The sequence below is a fragment of the Boleophthalmus pectinirostris genome, unplaced genomic scaffold (genome assembly GCF_026225935.1).
Source record: "Boleophthalmus pectinirostris isolate CB_2022bp ecotype Guang Dong unplaced genomic scaffold, ASM2622593v1 HiC_scaffold_7, whole genome shotgun sequence".
NCBI lineage: Eukaryota > Metazoa > Chordata > Actinopteri > Gobiiformes > Gobiidae > Boleophthalmus > Boleophthalmus pectinirostris.
The window spans coordinates 867,387-889,222 of record NW_026571473.1 but is presented as its reverse complement, the minus strand read 5'-3'; the positions used below and the strand labels follow the sequence as shown (position 1 = coordinate 889,222).

The window sequence follows — 21,836 nt, the reverse complement described above, 5'->3', positions numbered from 1 at the left end:
ATGTAAAATCATCTCTTCATCTCATTTTCAAACTCCTTTAGAACGTTTGGACGTCACCAGAGCGCATGCAGCTCCATTATCACATCCCTGACAATAGAAGAATACCCCGCCTCATCCGTCACTCCTCTATCAGCTCCTCTGTCACACTCCAGCGCTCCTCTATCAGAGACTCCACATTTACATCTGACTCAGAGCCAATCTGTTTGTGCTTTGACGCCACACTTAAATGTCAGGTGGAAGCACAGGATTCCTCTCACTGATCTGTATCACTCTGCTCTACGCTGAAGGGAAGGACAACACTGACATTCAGGATGTGTGGAGACAAACTGCATCCACCCACACTCTGGGCAGACAGTCAAGGCATCACCAGTGGAGACATCACTAGTGAAAGCCATTGCCCATGAAGGCATCGCTCGTCAAGGCATCACCAGTGAATGCATCACCAGCCAAGTCTGCCCCAGGGCAGCTGTGGCTACAATAGTAGTTTACCACCACTGAGTGTGGAGTGACTGAATAATGAACTGTAAAGTGCTTTGGGTATCTTGAAAGGTGCTATATAAATGTAATTAATCAATCAATCAAAGGCATCATCAGTGAAGGCATCACCAGTGAAAGCATCACTGACAGTGAAGGCTTTGTCTGACATAAATCTGCTCTAGCTTTTTCAGTTTCATTTATAAATATGATGATAAATAAGCTTTACACTGGAACATGCAAGTTCATCAAAATGTCCATAGCCATAGTACATAAAATAATAACTGTTTCCATGGAGACATCTTTGACTAGTATGTACAATAGCATGAGTTAAACCTATATATCTTACATTTAGAAATTGCAGGTGTTTTTCTTTTTTTATTTGTTTGGGTTTTTTTGCCCAAAACAGACATTCTCACAATGAGCAAGGTCGACGTCTCTACAGATATGACCTATCATTGGGCCTGATCATGTCACCTGCTTGTCTCGATGACATCAGATATGTTTAATGTAACACTGTGGAATATTATAGGCAAAGCAATAACATCTCCATGGAGACGAGCAAGGTGACAAGGTGACAAGGTGACAAGGTGATGGACCCTCTATGTGTAAAGTTACATGCCTCACCACTGACTGTGCAGTTTGAAGTCTAAATCAAATGATCAAATACCACAATGTATTCCTTTAAATTTTAGAAAGTAACTGTATCTAAATACTAATGAAAAAGTAACTCAAAGTTAGTATTCAGAATACATATTCTCTGTACATGTATTCAGTTACACTGATTGTATCAGAAAAAATACAATTTAAAAAAAAAAAATCACAGCTTGGGGCTGAAAAACATTAAATCAATGATCGAAGCATTAAACTGTTCATTTGAGAGAGAAATTCAATTTTATTTGTAAATCACCAGTGACCAGTGAGCTCCTTCATTTTACATGTGTCACTGAATTAAACAAATCTGATTGGACGATGCTGTTTGTGGGGGTTTGAGACACAGCAGAGGGCTTGGGGACCAGACTGATACTGCTATAAAAATACTTAAATCTGTTTGGAAAATAATTCCTGTGTGTACAGGTAGTCTAAAGATAACTAACCTGACCTCCACTTTCCCCTGTTCCCCCGCAGACCCAGAGCCGAGTACCGATACAGTGTATTGCAGTACATGTCCTCTGCACTGGTCTCTGTAGCCTCTGGACATACTCTTGTTCTAATCTCCACGTGTCTTCTGAGACTGACGTGGATCACAAGAGTGGAGGAGGAACTCTTCATCACAATCAGACTGCTTCTGTACATCTCAAACATCTGCTCATCATTCACCACATGTGTCCTGTAACATCCGCACTGTCTCTCTAAGCTTCATCACAGGCAGGTCTATCCTCCGCATTACTCTACTGATTCAATATTTATCAGGGGAACTAGTGGGGAGACTTTTGTTCTTTGCTACTTCCATGTGATTTGAGCTTAGAGGGTTGAGTGAATCACTTCTATGATTCGTTATAGACACAAACTATTGACTTTCAGTCTGCTGTGTATATGACAGTTCATATTTTAACAATAGTGTACATTTAGAATAGTTTTGGGGGATTTGAGAGACTGAAGTCTGAACTGCTAATGCTAACTCCCCAAGAATCCCATGTATTTCACAACATGTTTGTAGAGGTCTAAACTACATTTTCAAATCTGCTGCTATTTGAGTTACTAATGCCCATTATTCATATTGGGATTTTGAAGTCATTGTTTTATTTTGTTGCACAATCGATCTGTTTTTGACTAAGTACTGTGAAGTGTGGAGTCATCAAATTGAAACTTTTGCTTCAAGTGTTTGAGTGAGCTAGATTTGACAAAAATTATATTGAAATTCAACTTTCGCCTTGTATTTTGAGTGAAAAAATAACTCAATAAAACCAAGAATCCACACATCCTTGAAAGTGCGGGCTGTGTGGTGTGATTGGTGCGAGGTGAAGATCTTTGCTATCCAGTGAGAGAAATGCCTTTGAGAAAACAGATTTGTATGAAATTGGATTCAGTCAAACTCAGGAGGTCAGAATTCTGTGGTAAAAATCACTGTTTAACCGTCAGAATGTAGTTTATATTTAAAGGGCCCGTACTGCACTATTTTTTTTTATCTATGTTATGATGTGGTTTCCTCATCACACACAGACCTGGAGTTGTGTTTTGTTTCATTCACATGTTTAACACACAACTCCTGCACATTTAGACTGAGTTCCTCTCTCAAACTGGAAACACTCTGTTCCACCTTCTGATGTCATGTGGTGATACAGGAAGTGCTCCAGTGTTTTTTGAAAATCCATACACCTTCACTAGAATCAAATGGATTATTTCAGACCTGGAATTGCTGATCTCTACTGTCAGTTGATGGTGTTTAAAGGCGTGCAGGCAGCTGATTACTATTTTTTGACATTTTATTTTAATAATACCACTGTCTTTGTTATAAAGAGATGTGTATAGCCTAGGGCTGAAAGATAATTCACAACAGAATTTTAATTACAAAATCATAAACACTGGAATTTGAAGTATCACCAATTCATCCACAAACAAGAATTTCCTGTTTTAATCTGGATAAAAACTGTAAACCCTGTAGATTAGGTCTGTACAAACATGTTCTGAAATATCCCTGTGTGTCAGGTGCACTCCCTGTGTGTCAGGTGCACTCCCTGTGTGTCAGGTGCCCTCCCTGTGTGTCAGATGCCCTCTCTGTGTCTCCATGGGTCTTATTCCGAATAAAAACTGCTAACCTTGTATCTTAAGTTTGTACAAACATGTTCTGAAAAGTCTGTTCTTCTGGAAGTGTTTAAAATGTGAACTTTGAACAGAATCCATCATTAAAACATAAATCATAATTCTTAGTTTTTTTCTCCAAATGGTTAAGCCCTGGTATAATCCAGTTACAATAACCTCAAAAACAGTTACCATTATTTTCATAGTCCACAAATCAGGACTCAGGATTATTCACTTGAGTTGTTGCAGCCTTAACTTGCTCTCGATGTTTTCTCTACAAGCTATAATCTGTTTTATATGTATACTAGAATATCACCAAGAGATATTTGTATTTGTAGTGCACTCACTTTCTTCTTCTTCCTGAGCGCCACCTTCACACCGTCTGTGGACACCATGATGTGGACCTTCTTCTTCTTGATGTTCTTCACCTTGAACTCATACTGTGGAGAGAGCACACACATATGGATTATTAAAGAAGACCTATTGCCCTGGTGTCTGCGCACTACTTTGAAAATCACAATATTGATCTAAAATTACTCCAAAAAACGAGTCCACGACTTCTCGGTTGGAAAAGTAAATTACCGTCTGCCTGCAAACGTCATGACAACAAAGCGCTGCATGCTGTGGGCCCTGAGTATGAGAGCTGCACATCACATTAGAGCATGAGGCCTTGAAAACAGGAGAATAAAGATTACTCAAATACATGAATCACTCTAAATACAACCTTGACAGGGTAAATGAGAATAGAAACAATTATACAAATGTATAAAAAGTAGATTTTGCGTAACATGTCTCGTTTAAGATCAGTTGTCATTCAGTCTCCTCTGCATTTATATGGGAGCCAGGGGCCACACTTTGTCTGATCACTCACAACCACAGTCATGTGAGCGCCCAGTCACCAAACACAATCTGTTTAACAAGATGGATGCACCAAAGCAGCACAGTCCCACTCTTCAGAGCACACTTTAATCAGACATAGTGCACGCCGAGGGAGCAGAGCCTGTCTCACACCAGCAGCACCTTAAAAGGCCCATCTTCTGCCATTTTCTGATCTTATAATGTTGTTTCCTCGTCACAAATATAAATGAAGTTGTGTTTTGTTTCATTCCCACAACACACAAGCTCTGCCTATTTAGGCTGAGTTCAAACCGAAAACACTCTGCAATTGTCAGTCTCTACTGAACTAAAGGTAAAAGGAGCTGTTAACTTGAAAACTACCACTACATGACATCACAAGGTGGAACAAAGTATTTGGAGCTTTGGAAATGTAGACAGACTAGTAATAAAGTGTTACTCAAACATGTGTGAATGAAACAAACACAACTCCAGGTGTGTTTTGGAGGAGGTAACAGTATTATAACATGGCTTAAAGCTACCAGAGTCCACTTTGTGTAATATAGGCCCTTTAAGGAAGCTGCGTGGGCACACTGGGTATAATACATGTGTTATATAGTGCTCCAACAGCGTGATTAGAAGTGATCATTCACAGGCTCAGGGGTCACATCCATCACACCGCTGCCTCCCTCCCACAGTGAAACCACTCCTGTGTAATGATGTGTATGGGCCTATAGGCCTATGATGTCATTTTGATATAGATTGAGGTGCTTATAGAGCTATAGAAAGCTGTGATTAAATGTGTGACCTATGGACAGGGCTGCAGTGGTCTGGCCAGCCAAATCCAAGCCTGCAGGCTTTCATTTTCTACCATACAGTCCAGTGTCCTCCAGTTTACATGGGCTTGACTGACAAATGAGCCAACAGAGTTGACCATAGACTTAATATATACTTCTTTATACAGTCTATGGTGCTGGCACAATACTACAGTTTCAAACTCTATGTCAGTACTACGGACTCCACTCAATATACAGATTACAATATCACAATGGAGACATGACGTCTCATGAAAGTGTTTGAGAGACTTGTTTTGGCTCAGCTCAGACCTGGGTCTGTGAGTAGTTTTTTTCTGATTTCTCCAGTGCCTTTAACACAATCTCCTGACTATCTATCTATCTAATATATATATATATATATATATATATATATATATATATATATATATATATATATATATATATACACACACACATATATATATACATACATATATATATATATGTGTGTGTGTGTGTGTGTATATATATATATATACACACACATATATACATATATATACACATATATATATATTTTTTTCTTTTCTCTCTTTGTTATTGTAATATAGTTTGATATGTGAGCTACTGTGTCCAAGTCATTTCCTTTGTGAGTTCCCTTGTTAGTAAAATGTATGTAATTTTCATACAAAATCAAAGCCAAATGCTGCAGATTCTTTATACAGTCTTTGTTTTAATGTTACAGTTCTTTCACATTTTGTGAGATATTTGAACCTTAAACAATACATTTACAGGTAGGTTTATGACCATGAATAATGTGTCCTGGACATCATCGTTAGGACAGTCCCCAAAAGACTCTGTGCCAATGACATTACATCATAGAAACAAAGAGACTTCTACTACTGACAGAGACTACTGCAGTCGCTGTGGATGTGAGACAGAATAGTGGCTCAGGTCCCATTAGCACTCACTGCCAAAACTAAAGTGTGGACTGGCCCGGTGCACACAGTGTGTGGTGTGCTCCTCACAGGTTGTTCTGAGGCACTTACTTGTGTCGCAAATTCTGTCTACTTTTATCATTTGTCAGTTAGAAAAAGGTATTGTAGAGTAGTGGCAAACTGTGCCCTTGGGACCTAGGCCTTCAGTCTCATATTTGCAAATACAACTAGAAGTAAAAATGCCAAAGCAACTGTACACAGCCTCTGCACGCACCTGCACGCACCTGCACGCACCTGCACTTGCAAAGGTGCAGTGCAAGCTGCAAACACGGTACTCCCAGTCCCTGTGGTACCGGCCCCTGTGGTACCGGCCCCTGTGGTACCGGCCCCTAAAGCCAGCTCACACTTCACTGTGATGTGTCTGTCACACTCTGTTGAGGAGGAGAAGGTGCCAAAAAGTCTGTTGGAAAACAGAGCAGCTTTAAACGATTCACAATCTCACACATAACACAGACAGAGCTCAATGTCAGCCCTAATGTCTCCCCTCACTCTTCACCCCATTTTACAATGATTCAGAACTTGTATTATTATATTACCTTGGATGTAGAAAATACTTTCACACTACTCTGCTGGTGGTAAGCTTCTTTTGTAGCCACAGCTGCCCCACCCACCATCACCAATCACTCACACATCATGTTCATATTAGACATTATGAAATGCTTTGCCTAAGGACACAACAGTAGTTGGTTGGAGTTTGAAGTTGCTCAAAAGACGGATAGACTGGCCTCAGCTGAGCTCCTTACAGTTTAAAGTTATTTAGCACAAGATGTCTCCTTTAATAAAGCCGGGCTGCTCCACTGGCTCAGGAGGCCTATTACACACAGATCTGCACGTAACGCTTTAGCATCAATATTTCATCAAGTGCTCTTTAAGAAAAGAATGACTAGACCAGTGTCAAAGCAGGACTCACACAGCCCCACACACCAGAGAGAGCACAAGTCAGAACCATGGAGACACAGTTCAAACTTCTATTTACTTTGACTTGTACTTTGCGCAGTACTTTTTGACACCATACTTTTTACTTGTACTGAACGAGCCCATACAACGTTGTTTTCTGACCTGTGTTCTAATGTAGTTTCCTCATCACAAATAGGCCTGCAGTTGTGTTTTGTTTCATTCACATGTTTAACACACAAACCCTGCACTTTTAGTCTCAAACTGAAAGTACTCTGTTACTTCTCTGTTACACTTATGATGTCATGTGGTCATACAGGAAGCGCTCCACTGGGTTTTTAAACTCTATACACCTTCATTAGAATAATCTGATTTCAGCCCATCACAAACAGGAACAGAGCATTTCAAGCTTTGGACATGTAGACAGTTGAGTAAAGGAGGATTAATAAAAACTGTGTGAATGAAAGAAAACACAACTCCACGTGTGTTTTTGATGAGATAACAACATTCTGACACGGCTAAAAACAATTTCAGTAATTTTTATGTAATATAAAGCCTTTAAAGCCGCATTATGCACTTTATTTGGTGGAAAGTTTAACACCTACTTGTCTCCATGGAGACTGCTCTGCCTAATGTTCCAGAGTGAGGCATTTTTAGTTCATTTAAACTGTTTGCAGTGGTCCAAAGCATTCCGAGCATCCTAATTATATGAATTTCTAGGCACTTTTCACAATTTTCAGAGATCAGAGACAAAGTTTTCAGTCACAGCAACTAGCATGCTAACTGTAATCTTCCTGGTCTCTGATAATTACATGAAAATAGCACACAGTGTATATATTTTGACCTCGAGAGCTGCTTATATGATATATATCTGTACTGGGGCATGTCACATTTTGCTCAGATACATGGGGTACAGGCTATGGAAACTTACCAGCTCCATGCATGGATACAAATATGTGACGCTACCAAGACGAGTTACAGGTCGGCTCTGTGGAGAAGCAAGTCTGGTTCATGTTTTTCAAGGTATTTTTAGAAAGCAAGTTCAAATTTCTGGTAATTTGCTGTGGAACATTACAGGTAAGGTAATAACATCTCCATGGAGACAACGAGGTGGCAGGACGCCCTTCAAACTCGATTTTGATACTATCGTGACAACACTGGCGTCTTAAAGTACGTATCTTCACCAAATACTTCTTTATACTTATCCTTTCAGTCTTGTACTTGTACTTGAGTAACTGCAGTAATATTTATTGTAGAAGTATTCTTTTGTGAGTACTGTGTCTGACACTGACAGAGATGTACGACACAGACACAGATGTAGAGCAGAGAGACTCTTTAAAGTGGATTTATGATGGAGCTGCTTCCTCTGCTCTGGGAGACATCTTTACTCCAGAGTTATGAACCACGCGGTGCATAAAACATCATCCACACGCACTAAACTACAACTGCAATACACACCAACACACACCACAACACACCACTATACACCAATACACACCACTACAACCACTACACACCACTACACACCACAACACACCACAACACACCACTATACACCAATACACACCACGACAACCACTACAACCACTACACACCACTACACACCACAACACACCACAACACACCACAACACACCACTATACACCAATACACACCACTACAACCACTACACACCACTACACACCACAACACACCAACACACACCACAACACACCACTATACACCACAACACACCACAACACACCACTACACACCACTACAACCACTACACACCACTATACACCAATACACACCAACACACACCACTATACACCAATACACACCACTACAACCACAACACACACACAACACACAAACACACACACACACACACAACACAACACAACCACACACACACACCACAAACACACCACTATACACACATACACACACACAACCACTACAACCACTACAACAACACACATACACACACACCACACACACCACACACACACCACACACACCATACACACCACTACACACCACTACACACCACTACACACCACACACACCACAACACCACATACACCACAAACACCACACACACACACACACAACACACCACTAACACCACTATACACCAATACACACAACCACTACACACACCACACACACACACACACACCACAACACACCACATACACACACACACACAACACACACAACACACCACAACACACCACAACACACCACACACACACTACACCAATACACATACACCACTACACACAATACACACACTACACCACAACACACAACCACACACCACTACACACCACTACACACCACACACACACACTACACACTACACACCACTATACACCAATACACACCACTACAACCACTACACACCACAACACACCACAACACACCACTACACACCACTATACACCAATACACACCACTACAACCACTACACACCACAACACAGCACAACACACCACTATACACCACAACACACCACAACACAACACACCACAACACACCACTACACACCACTATACACCAATACACACCACTACAACCACTACACACCACAACACAGCACAACACACCACTATACACCACAACACACCACAACACAACACACCACAACACACCACTACACACCACTATACACCAATACACACCACTACAACCACTACACACCACAACACACCACAACACACCACTATACACCAATACACACCACTACAACCACAACACACCACAACACACCACTACACACCACTACACACCAGTGGGTCCGGTCAAGTGGTAACAGAGGGAAACAGGGGCAGATTTTTGACATTCAAATGTCTCTTATTCAGAAACTAGAGGGACTATTGAAATAAGTAAAGTATCAGAATGTAGGAAAGAGTTACACTCCAACAGGGTAAAGTTAAACCTGTGATATTCTTTCAAGTTGTTGACAAAAAATTTAAAAACTTATGTCGGTAACAGAGGGAATGAAATATGTGGCACTTTTTGGGCAATAAATCCAAACAGTGATAACTCTTGGTTCTCACTTACATATCCTTAACAAACTGGTTTGAATATTTGCTTCATATAGTTTTTATATGGTAAAAGATTAGGTTGAAAAACCTCTTATTTTTTGAGTAATGAGATTTTTTATGAAGAAAGGTCATGGTAACGGAGGGAAAAGTAACGGAGGGAAAATTGTGCAAGCAAGTAGAAGGTGCATGATTTTACATAATTTGTCAGTTTTTTTCTTCCAAATACTTTAATATTACTTCGTAATGAAAGGAAACTATTTCTATAAAATATGTCAGTCCTTCCAAGCTAATTTTTATCCTTTAAATATTTTTTTTTTGAAAACTCAAGTACCTTCATCAACAGTTCAAAGATGGAATAACACAAGATATGATGAAATACATCCATTTATTGACATCATTTGCAGGTCTTTGAAATTTGGGAAATAATTTTTGTTCCATGTTTCATACATGGATGGAACTTTAGAACTAAAAATGGTACAGAGAAAAGGTCAACAGTTTCATAAACTAGAGTACATATGTATCTGTTCAATACATTTTTATATCAGATGCATTAACTGGAATTTTTGGCCTTGATGTTTACTTCTGCTTGACCGGGCCCCAGTACACACCAGTACACACCACAACACACCAGTGCACACCACAACACACCAGTACACACCACAACACACCAGTACACACACACACACCACAACACACCAGTACACACCACAACACACCACACACACACAACACACCAGTACACACCACAACACACCACAACACACCACAACACACCACAACACACCACAACACACCACAACACACCAGTACACACCAGTACACACCACAACACACCAGTACACACCACAACACACCACAACACACCAGTACACACCAGTACACACCACAACACACCACTACACACCACAACACACCAGTACACACCACAACACACACACACACCACAACACACCAGTACACACCACAACACACCACAACACACCACAACACACCACACACACCAGTACACACCACAACACACCACACACACCACAACACACCAGTACACACCACAACACACCAGTACACACCAGTACACACCACAACACACCAGTACACACCACAACACACAGTACACACCACAACACACCACAACACACCAGTACACACCACAACACACCAGTACACACCACAACACACCACAACACACCAGTACACACAACACACCAGTACACACCACAACACACCAGTACACACCAGTACACACCACAACACACAACAACACACAGTACACACAGTACACACACACACACCAGTACACACCACACACCAGTACACACACACAACACACACACAACACACACAACACTACACACACACACACACACACAGTACAACACCAGTACACACAAACACACACACACCACAACACACACACAACACCACAACACACAGTACACACCAGTACACACACACACACACCACAAACACACACACACCACCACACCAACACAGTACACACCAGTACACACCAGTACACACACACACACCACACACCAGTAACACACACAACACACAGTACACACCACACACAACACACACACACACAACAACCACACCAGTACACACCAGTACACACCACAACACACCAGTACACACCAGTACACACCACAACACACCACTACACACACAACACACCAGTACACACCAGTACACACCACACTACACACCACACACACCAGTACACACCAGTACACACCAGTACACACCACTACACACCACAACACACCAGTACACACCACTACACACCAGTACACACCAGTACACACACAACACACCACAACACACCACTACACAGCAGTACACACCACTACACACCACTAATGCAGGAGCACAGTCTACGTCCAGAACTCAACCTAGAGCAGGACCAAACCAAGTCTACAACAGGACAAGTATGAATCACAGACTGTATAAACAGACATGGCTAACTTATTGACAAAGTGGAAGTGAGTACGAGCAGATTGAGCTCCATCAACTCTGGTTCCAGTTCACTTTCTATTGAAAAAGCATGGCCCCCCTCTCTGTAACTGCTGTTGTCCGGCTCCTCATTTTGGTCTTAAAATGTTCGTATTAACCCGCTTCACATGATCCTGGTCTTTGCATTTCACTATTTTGTCCCTAAAACAAGATATGAACATAAATACCAGACCAGTTAAGAGTCGGCTCCCACTAACGTTAAACTGTGTTTAAGTGCATCCCTAATGATCCACAACTAGAGCAGAATCTTCAGTCTAAGACACTGCAGAGGCACACACACACACACACACACATCACAAACACACACACACACATCACAAACACACACACACACACATCACAAACACACACACACACACATCACAAACACACACACACATCACAAACACACACACATCACAAACACACACACACACACTTGGGTTTCCGAGCTTTTTTGGGAACATTACAGTGACTTGAAGACTGATCCTGATCTTAACCATAGTCACTACTTCTCTGTCCTTGACCTATTGAACCCACATCTGAACCATGTTAGTGATCAAATATAAAGGACTGAGATCATGAGCATCATGGGTAGGGCTGGATGATGACGACGACAACGACGATGATGAGAGTAGCTCCACTGTGGCCTGACCCTCCCCACCAGCTGTACCCTTAGAACCCTCTCATCTGTGCATCAACATGTTCTGGTGGAGAGTCCAATCATGTTAACATCAGAATACACAGAGTGGAAAAAGGTGCAATTTGGACTTTGCTTTTTAAGTAGACAGATTGTGCTTTTGTCTGCTTTATAATCTACAACTCCACCCATCACTCAATGAGGAGAGAAAACAGTTACATAACAACATGATTAAAACACTTTAAAGTTGATTTTGCAGAATATGTCTCCTTTAAAGTTGAAAAGTTCTAGCTCTCATCGAAGTGGACACAGTCTCCTGCAGTTTTCAAATGGAGAGCGCTCTGCCTTTAGACCTGACACTAGATCCAAGTGAAACTCACTGGTCTTTGAAGTTTGGTGTTAGAATTGACTGGTGATCAAGCCTCCACCACATGTTTGCATCACTACTTCTCAGCACTGTACCACACTCCAAAGACCTAAGTCAATAATAGAAGCAGAAATACATGCACAAATGAACAGACCACATGGAAGCTGACAGACTGGTGAGTGACACAAAGCAGATCATTTCACTCATGATTATTCCTGTTTGTAGTTCCCCTTCTTCACCGCTGCTTTTGGATAGAGTTTAAAGATGTGTGCCGGTCACAGGAGAGGGTGAGCTCTGTGACACAAGGAGGCTGGAGACAACCTCAACATCCCGCACACTTCTGAGAAATGATCTGAACCTCAAAGGTGAACACATCATTAGCAAAGCTCACACTCCAAAGCAAAAGGCACATGTGAGTTTCATTTTACATTCAAATCTTGACCTTTTGGGCACATTTTTCTTTAAAGATTTTTAGTTGTTTCAAAAGGAAGTAGACTAAAGGAGTGTGACGTCACACATAGTATTCAGCTCCAGTCAAATGAAGCTCACGAGGCAGCAGTTATGAGAGACAATTTGGAGCCAAGATCCATATTAGGAATAGAAATGTATTTACAAAACAGTGTAACAAAAACACCAGGATCATATGACTTTTGCTTTTGAGTGAGAGCTTTGCTAATGACATGTTCATCTTTGAGGTTCAGATCATTTCTCAGACATGTGCAGGATCTGGAGGTTGTCTCCAGCGTCCTCCTCCTCCTGTGTGTCACTGCTGAGTCCTCATTAAAACTTGGACTCATATGCTCCACATGCTGCAGTTACATCGTGCTGACTTGGGGTAGGTCTGCCACCTGCTTGTGTCATGGAGATGTTTTGCTTGGAAAGTTCCACAGTACGGTATTAAAGTTACCTATGTCCATGAAGACAATCAGGTGACACCGCCAGGTCAAGTGGAGAGGTGGCCCTGCTTTTTTCAAAGGATTCTGGGGAAAAACACCTGTAATTGAATGCTAAATAAGTTTAATATTCTAGACAAGCAGGTGTGGAACCCTCCACCAGAAAATAATAAGAAAGCACTTCAGCAGTGAGGGACCAGGCCATTTTTGGTTTATTTGATTTGTCTATACATTTTATCATTGCAATAGTGGGACATAATATGAAAAAAGAAATCTCGACTGAAGGAGAAAGTGCTGGTGGAGTCTCTGTAGATAAGATCAGTATAAATAAATCAGTATGTCGTACAACTGGATTTGTCAAAACACAGCCCAGTTTCTCAAGTCAAGTCAATGTCAAAAGCGATATACAGATGATCTTTGGCAATCTAACAGACAGAAGATCAAAAGTACATTTATTGTAACTCTCAAGGCTGATTTCCCCTAAAACGCCTGCAGACTAAAATCACTATTCCAACTGAATGTGTTGGAATTGTGTCTGAATCGTTTGGTGCACAGACAAATGGATGAGCACTTTGTAGTTTTGACTTCAGTTTGATCTCCTCTCATTATAAGAATCTGAACTGATTGTTCTGGAGGGATCGTCAGATAAATAGTAGATTGACTGTAGTTTGTTGGGTTTTGAATTCTCATGTAAAAGCCAAAGCCCAAATCACAAAAAAAATTTGAGTGTTGCAGTTTCACTCTAAAACTCTTCCCTCTGGAGCTGGACTTAGTCCCTCAAAGTAGTATTAGTGCCTCAAGCCAGTATCATCAACTGTAAAATGGTTTCTGGATGAGAGCCGAAACATCAGATGTCCACCACTGAAAATTTCTCTACAATTTAGGGACTTAGTATAGTATAATTATAGGACAGTATAAAATGTTCTATTAAACTTGTATGTGTTTAAGGTCATTTTTTTTATTTGTTGGTTCGGTTTGGAGTACAGGCTGGCCCTGATTCACCCCAGAATATTTGATTTGACGGAAAATAAGTGGGTTACAGCTTCCCCTTCATGTTTCAGATGCCCAGGAGCTTGATAGATCCTTTTATCAGGGTTGATGAAAAGGAATAAATGAAGCAAACTTCCGAGCGCCTGTGGGAAGGCCCACCTCTGCGGAACAGGCTCCAAAATGTGAAAGGGTTGTAGACTCTAACCACAAAAGTGCAGAAACATCACTATTCCCTGTTTGAGAGATTACAGCAGTTAAGTTTGTTCTATTCTTTTTTTATCAGCTGTTTTTGCAGCACTTGAGAAGACTGAAATATGAGCTGCTGTTTCAGGGCGATCTGCTTTTAGACACAATAAAACTATTACAATTAATATTTAGTTGTTTCCAGAAAAACTTCTGCCAATTCTGACAAATTTAGGAATAGACTTGATACTCAATATCATTTCCAATACCAAAAATGTCTTTATTTAGACAATAGAATGTCATTTTTAACATTAAATCATAGGACTTTCTTTTCCATAGTGGTCCATGGGCCTGTACTACTCTATGTGCTCTGATTAAGCTTCCTTTCTGCCCTGTGAATATGACATTTTAGTATCAATATCTGCTCAGATGATTATCTAGTTACAATTCTAGTTTTCGTATACTTGTATTTTTATTTTTGATTTTTGATACTTTAACAGTCCTAATTCTGACCATTGAAACTGTGATATTGATTTGGTTGCTATAAATCTCACAGCCCCGTCTATGATCTGAAGAGTGCTACATTTCAACCATTTACTGACATGGCTCCAGCCTCCATGTTAATCTGTGTGTATTGTGCCCCGCCCGCCCTGCTTCCACACATAAACACATAAACACATAAACAAACCAACAGTCTAAGCTGAATACTTGAAGCATGCACAGGCCCATCCATCACACACATTACCCCGAGCCTGGCTCTCCTCGGCCGGATAAACGCCGACAGATTCACCTGCTTTTTTACCCATAATCCATCACTCTGGCACCACAGACACCGGAGCACAGGCAGCCAGGGCCACAGGAGCTATTTGCAGCCGTCAGGGGAGCGTGCGGGGGGACAAGGCACGACCGGAGAGCACATAATGGACATGTCTCACCCAGAGGCTTTGGGGCATTTGAATGAGAATGTGTGGGCGGGGGTGGGGGTGGGGGGGTACAGGATGGAGCCCACAGCCTGAGGAAAGGTGATGGATTCAGAAAACACTCCGATTATGACAAAAGAAGTAAAGGCCAGGCAGGACATAACAATAGGCCAAACACTGAAATGTCAAAGTTATATATAAGCTGCAGTCAAAAGAATGGACAGACTTCAGTGAATGGTTGTGTTTATTTTCATATTTATTTTCATACTTTTCTATTTGCATTGTAAATTTTCACCAAAGGCATCCAAACAATCAGAAATCACCAGTGTTATTTCCATCATGGGCAAAGTAGGAGCAGAGTGTGTGCTGCAGTTTTCACCTGTCACCTGTTTTACACACACGATATGAGTCTGGTCACATTCGCTGCATCACACCTCAAGCCAAAACTAAACATGATCATCCAGTCAGATTTGTTCATTTCAGTGACATGAAGGACAGCGACAACTGTGACATAAAGGAGCTCATCAGTTTAAACAAAAGTATTGTATTTTCTGGGCTATTAGTTGCTCTGGATTATAAATTAAATGGTCTATTTTTGAACTTTTTTCACAAATAAACCACGTGGGACTTTAAAGGAAACACAGCAGTGTGATGGGTGAGTGGTTTTGTTTGTTTGGTGCGTTCACAGTGACTCTGGGCTTTGTTCAGTTGTGGCGTGTAGGGAGGGTGCTGTCTGGGACCAACGGATTGTCGGCGTGTTCGCAGTGACTCAGTTGTTCAGTTGTGTCTAGAAGTGGCACATTGCACTCGCTTTTTTGGTTCGTTCCTCCGTTCCGTTCCTCGTCGGCGTGGAGTGATGAGTCTGTGGGTGTTTGTCTCTGTGCGGTCGCTGTCTGCTCCGTTTGTGTTTGTGTGTTCTGTGAGTGGTGAGGCGTTACAGTTTACTGAAGTCGTGCTGGGACACCCGAGTGGATTCGTGTATAGGGCGCTCTGGATTGTGGCGCGTAGTCGTTTTTTGATGGGGTTGAAGGCTTAAGAGCGCGTCTAATACCTCGGAAAATACAGTATAGTAAACTCAGATTTTTTCCTTTCCTTTATCCTCATACACAGCCACATTTGTTTTGATATGAACGGACCATTTCTGTCCATGATTGGTCAATCAGGTACTAACATTGTCCGTCCATATGCACCTGTCAATCACGAGATCTGAACTCAGGCAGAGTCATGGTGATTGAAAAAGTGAGGGTTCTATTCCAGGCCAGAGTCGCATAAAACAGTGAATAATTTTAACACCTGAATGAACACATGGGATTTAGCAAACAAAGAAATGTGAGATCATTCCAAACATGTTCTGCCAAAAAGCCTTTACCCTTTGCTCTGATCACTACTTTCCACGAGTGAACCCTGACATGACACCTGTGAAGTGAAAACCATTTCAGGAGACTTCATCAAGAAGCTCAGTGAGAGAAGGCCAAGGGTTTGCAGGGCTACACATATATCCAAATGAAAATTACAATCATAATTTGACTGGCCACATTTAACAAATCTGTAATTATTTAAATGTCCATTATTATTATTTAAATGTTATGACATAAAATTAATTCTTGTGAGCTTTTAGCCAAAAACAGGTCTGGAGTTGTGTTTTGTTTCATTCACATGTTTGAGGAACACTTTATTATTATATGCAGATCAGAAAGAGCACAGGCTCTTTAAATAACAGAACTTCCTCTGCAAACAAATGATCATTGAATATTAAGTAACAAATGGCTAACTCTGAAGTTAAGGTCTCTACAAACAACTGAAATGTCCCTGTGTGTCAGGTGCCCTCCCTGTGTGTCAGGTGCCCTCCCTGTGTGTCAGGTGCCCTCCCTGCCCCACAGGGTTTCTTCTGTGTAAAAGCTGCTAACCCTGTAGTTTAGATCTTTACAAACATCTTGTGAAATACGTGGGATTCTTGAACTAGTTTAACAGTTCAAATTTCTCTCTTTTCTCAAATGTGAATGTTGCTGGTTGGGTTTAAAATGTGAATATTTAAACAGAATCCTGCCATGAAAACAGAAGACAGCGATCAAAAGTGAAACAGAAAACACTTGTCAGAAAAACTCACACAAACATATTTTTCTAAAATCTTTCACGCCTAATCTTGACAGCACAATTGTTAAGTGCAAGCTCCTGGGTCTTAAATGCACTTGGAAATACACACATAAAATACACACATGAAATACACACACGAAATACACACATGAAATACACACACGACATACACACACGACATACACACACGACATACACACACGAAATACACACACGACATACACACACGAAATACACACACGACATACACACACGACATACACACACGAAATACACACACGACATACACACACGAAATACACACACGACATACACACACGAAATACACACACGAATACACACACGAAATACACACACGACATACACACACGAAATACACACACGAAATACACACACGAAATACACACACGAAATACACACACGACATACACACACGACATACACACACGACATACACACACGACATACACACATGACATACACACACGAAATACACACACGAAATACACACACAACATACACACATGAAATACACACACGACATACACACACGAAATACACACATGAAATACACACACGACATACACACACGAAATACACACATGAAATACACACATGCAGAGGCAGCAGTGGTGCGGGCATGTCCCCTCACACCCGTACAGGGTCAGTTCAATCTCAGTTCTGGTAAGAGCGTCTTGTCATTATGTCCATGGGCGTGACCATTATTCTAGAATCCCTGTGGTTTAAACAGGGCTGGAGGACAGGGCAGCTCTGTAAGGTGGAACAGTCAGATGCAGATTTGTTGACCTGGTTTATGGTTCATATCTGTGTAATTACTGGGCCTATCCACAAGGCACAAAGTTCAACGTCTTCTTCTTTCACACTTGCTTCAGAAAGTGGTGCCAATATTCATCCCCAAAGATGTGAGTGTTTCAGGTGAAAGGACTTTAAACCATGAGATGAAAATTAAAAGTTGGTGGAGCTGATCCCAAACAAATAATGAGGAGAAACATTTGTGATTCAGTTTGGAAATTTCTTGAAAAAACCTGAATCTCCCATTTTATTTTACTGACCTTTACTGAACCAGGATAGTTCCACTGAGATTCAGAATCTCTTTTTCAGGGAGTCCTGGCCCCACAGGGGTCCCTATCATACATGTTTTTAGTGTCCCTGCCCCCATCGGAAATTATATCTAGATATGTGAACATGACCGAAAAAGATCCACATTTCAATATGGAAAGACTTGAATATTTAGTATTGATTCTCTCTCCTCTTTTATGATGCTGCTGATATGAGAGTTTCTACTGTGAGCTTTATGGCCAGGTGACCTCCCTGGTGTCATCTCCTCCATTAAAGATGCATGAGCTGTGAGTAAGAGGAGCAGATGTGTCCACAGAGCTGTTCACAGGAGGGGCTGTAGGGGGCGCTGTAGAGTCTCAAAACATGCACAGATACTTGATATTGCATAAGAAAATCCTGCATATTCTATACTGCAAATAAAAATAAAAGGTATCTGACTTCTTATTTAGATCACCATTTCAATTTTTAGCTTTTGAGTCTCCCTTTGCTCCACACACTATGTCACTCCCCCTTCAGAGCGCTATCACAACACTATCAGCATGTATCTCACTAATAAAACTACTGCACATCACATCAGGTTTGTTAAGGTATTGCGTACAGTTTTGATGAGGGAGCAGTGTTATGATCTGTTATGCCCCTCTTTAAACAAGTGTTGATTTAATCTTGAGAACATTTTAACCAGTTTAAAGGGGAAAAAATGATGCAACAGAAAGTCACATTCCACCTAAAATGAAATCACTTCTACTGTTCACACAGAATTCATCTTGTGAAAATGTTTTGAAATCAGGTCCTCTCCTCAATCTCCACAAATACAGAGCACTAATTCCAGCTGTTCAGTGTTCTGTTTGTAGTGTGTGTTTGTAACCTCTCCTGCCTCAGTCTGTGTGTGGGGCTCAACATATGTTGGACATCACATCTGGTAGAATGTGTCCTCACAGATCACAGGCCTGGTGTACTTCAGTGTTTCACTCAGGGTCCTCACACGCTCATGTGAATGTGAGGGAGAGAGGACATGAGGCACTACATTTACTTTTGAATAAAGTTGTCCTGCTCTGAGTAGTTTTCAGACACTGTGCTTTTACTCCTATACAAGAGTATTTGATCAGCACAGAATAAAAGGCATTAAACAGATATCTCCATAGAGAGAAGCAGTTCACAACACGAATGCACTTTCAGCAATAAATAAACCTGTACTGGAATGAATGCAGATAGATCCAGTGCCATACTGTGGAACATTCCAGGTCAAGCAATAACATCTCTGGAGACAAGATGCCATAGAGCCCACAGACAGAAAAGTTACATAGAATGTCTTTAAACTTAGATGAAAGATACTTAAATGAAAGAATTGGTCTCATTGTACATTTCTTTAAAAACTCTTGACCCAAAACCCTGAACCAGCAAATACCATATTGATTTAAATGCAGCATTGTGCACAGACAGACAAACTACAGCTCTACACCTCTGTGCTATTGATTCTTTTTAAATATCTCTCAGAGTTAGATTCTGTGCAGATAAAAGTCTCTCAGCGTGAAAGGGCCGGACCTTTTCAAAGCAGACAGATCAATCCATATTATTCCAGAGAGCAGTGAAAGAAGCGGGTCTGTAGGCTGCAGCGGAGCGAGCCGAGGCCAGGAGAGGTCCTGTTTACAGGGGGACAAGAGCAGCGCTGGAGGACCCAGTGTGGAGCTCAGAGTCAAGTCACTACTGATGGTTAATGCCACAGAAACGTGTTTAAATCAACCTCTGTAATGTCACAAACTCCAGAGAGCAGTAGTGGAAAAATGTACTCAAGTAAAAGTACAAAGTATGGATGCACCAATTCAGCAATATCAGATAATAAAGATCACAAATTGTGCTTGAGCCTGCTGTTAAATGTATGACACCCGTGGATCATTATGTTATTATTTACACTTTTTAATTGCACTATCTAAGATGACTTAAAGAAAGATGAGGTGCCCAGTGGGAGCTGACGTTGCCTTAAGTGTGATCACAACACACAGTCTGTGTTATGGATCTGTTGGGACCGATGTGTAAATGGCTCATATTGTGAACACCATGCGCACTAAAGAAAACAGAGACAGTAAGATTGTCTCTCTGTGACACACATATTGTCACCGTGGTATCAGAATCAGTATTGAGTTTTGAATCTATTCCTTAGTATCGAAAATGAGTTTGAAATGTCAGTATCATGACAACAGTTGTTCACTGCTACTACTACTGCTACTTTCAAAGCTCCAGAAGAGTCCGATTTAGTTTGAGCTGACCGCTCGACCAAAGGAAGTACACTGAACTGTTTAGTGCAAATCTATCACAAGGGGGCGCTGCACTCATTATCCCTTTACAAAGAGTGCACAGGCGATCTCTCAGCGCTATCTCAGACTCTTCTCAAATTCTGTGGAGATTTTGCTGCAGTTTTTCCTTATTATTATTATAATAATGTAGATCAGCACAACCATAACGGAGACTGTAACTGAGACTCAATATAGAATATCGTGTGATTAAAATATTGTCCACAGAGCTGATGAGCTGCTCTGGAATAGGCTGTCCTACTGGAGTGGTGATTCTCGCAGGTCAAATGACGTTAGGGAAGCTTTGTTCATGGTCAATGGAAAATGACAACAGTGATTAATGCCCCAGTAACAAACCAACCTATACACAGCAACACAAACCAGCAAATGACGCCAATAATTTAACATTTCAAAATCTGTTTTCTAGAAAGATACGTTTTTAGAGAATCTAGTATAAATGCAAAAAAAAAAAAAAAGTGGATGAATCAACACAAAACACAACAGACAGTTCACACAGTTCATGTGCAGGGTCTTCTTGGATCGGTCAAAACAGGTTTGCCCTCAGACCGGAGGATTACTGGTTCAAATCTCAACTCACATCTGTAAAGTGTGGGCTCTCCTGCGCACCTCTTC

The 21,836-nt window shown here is 41.1% G+C and overlaps 1 protein-coding gene across 1 annotated transcript in view; it reads right to left on the bottom strand.

Annotated features, from left to right (window-relative positions):
* The window catches only part of LOC110162772 (carboxyl-terminal PDZ ligand of neuronal nitric oxide synthase protein-like), a 193,626-nt gene that overhangs the window by 126,241 nt on the left and 45,549 nt on the right, over positions 1-21,836 (bottom strand). Inside the window, exon 3 of the mRNA XM_055164636.1 lies at positions 3,564-3,656. Coding sequence (XP_055020611.1) covers positions 3,564-3,656 — 93 coding nt within the window. The remainder of the gene's footprint in view (positions 1-3,563; positions 3,657-21,836) is intronic.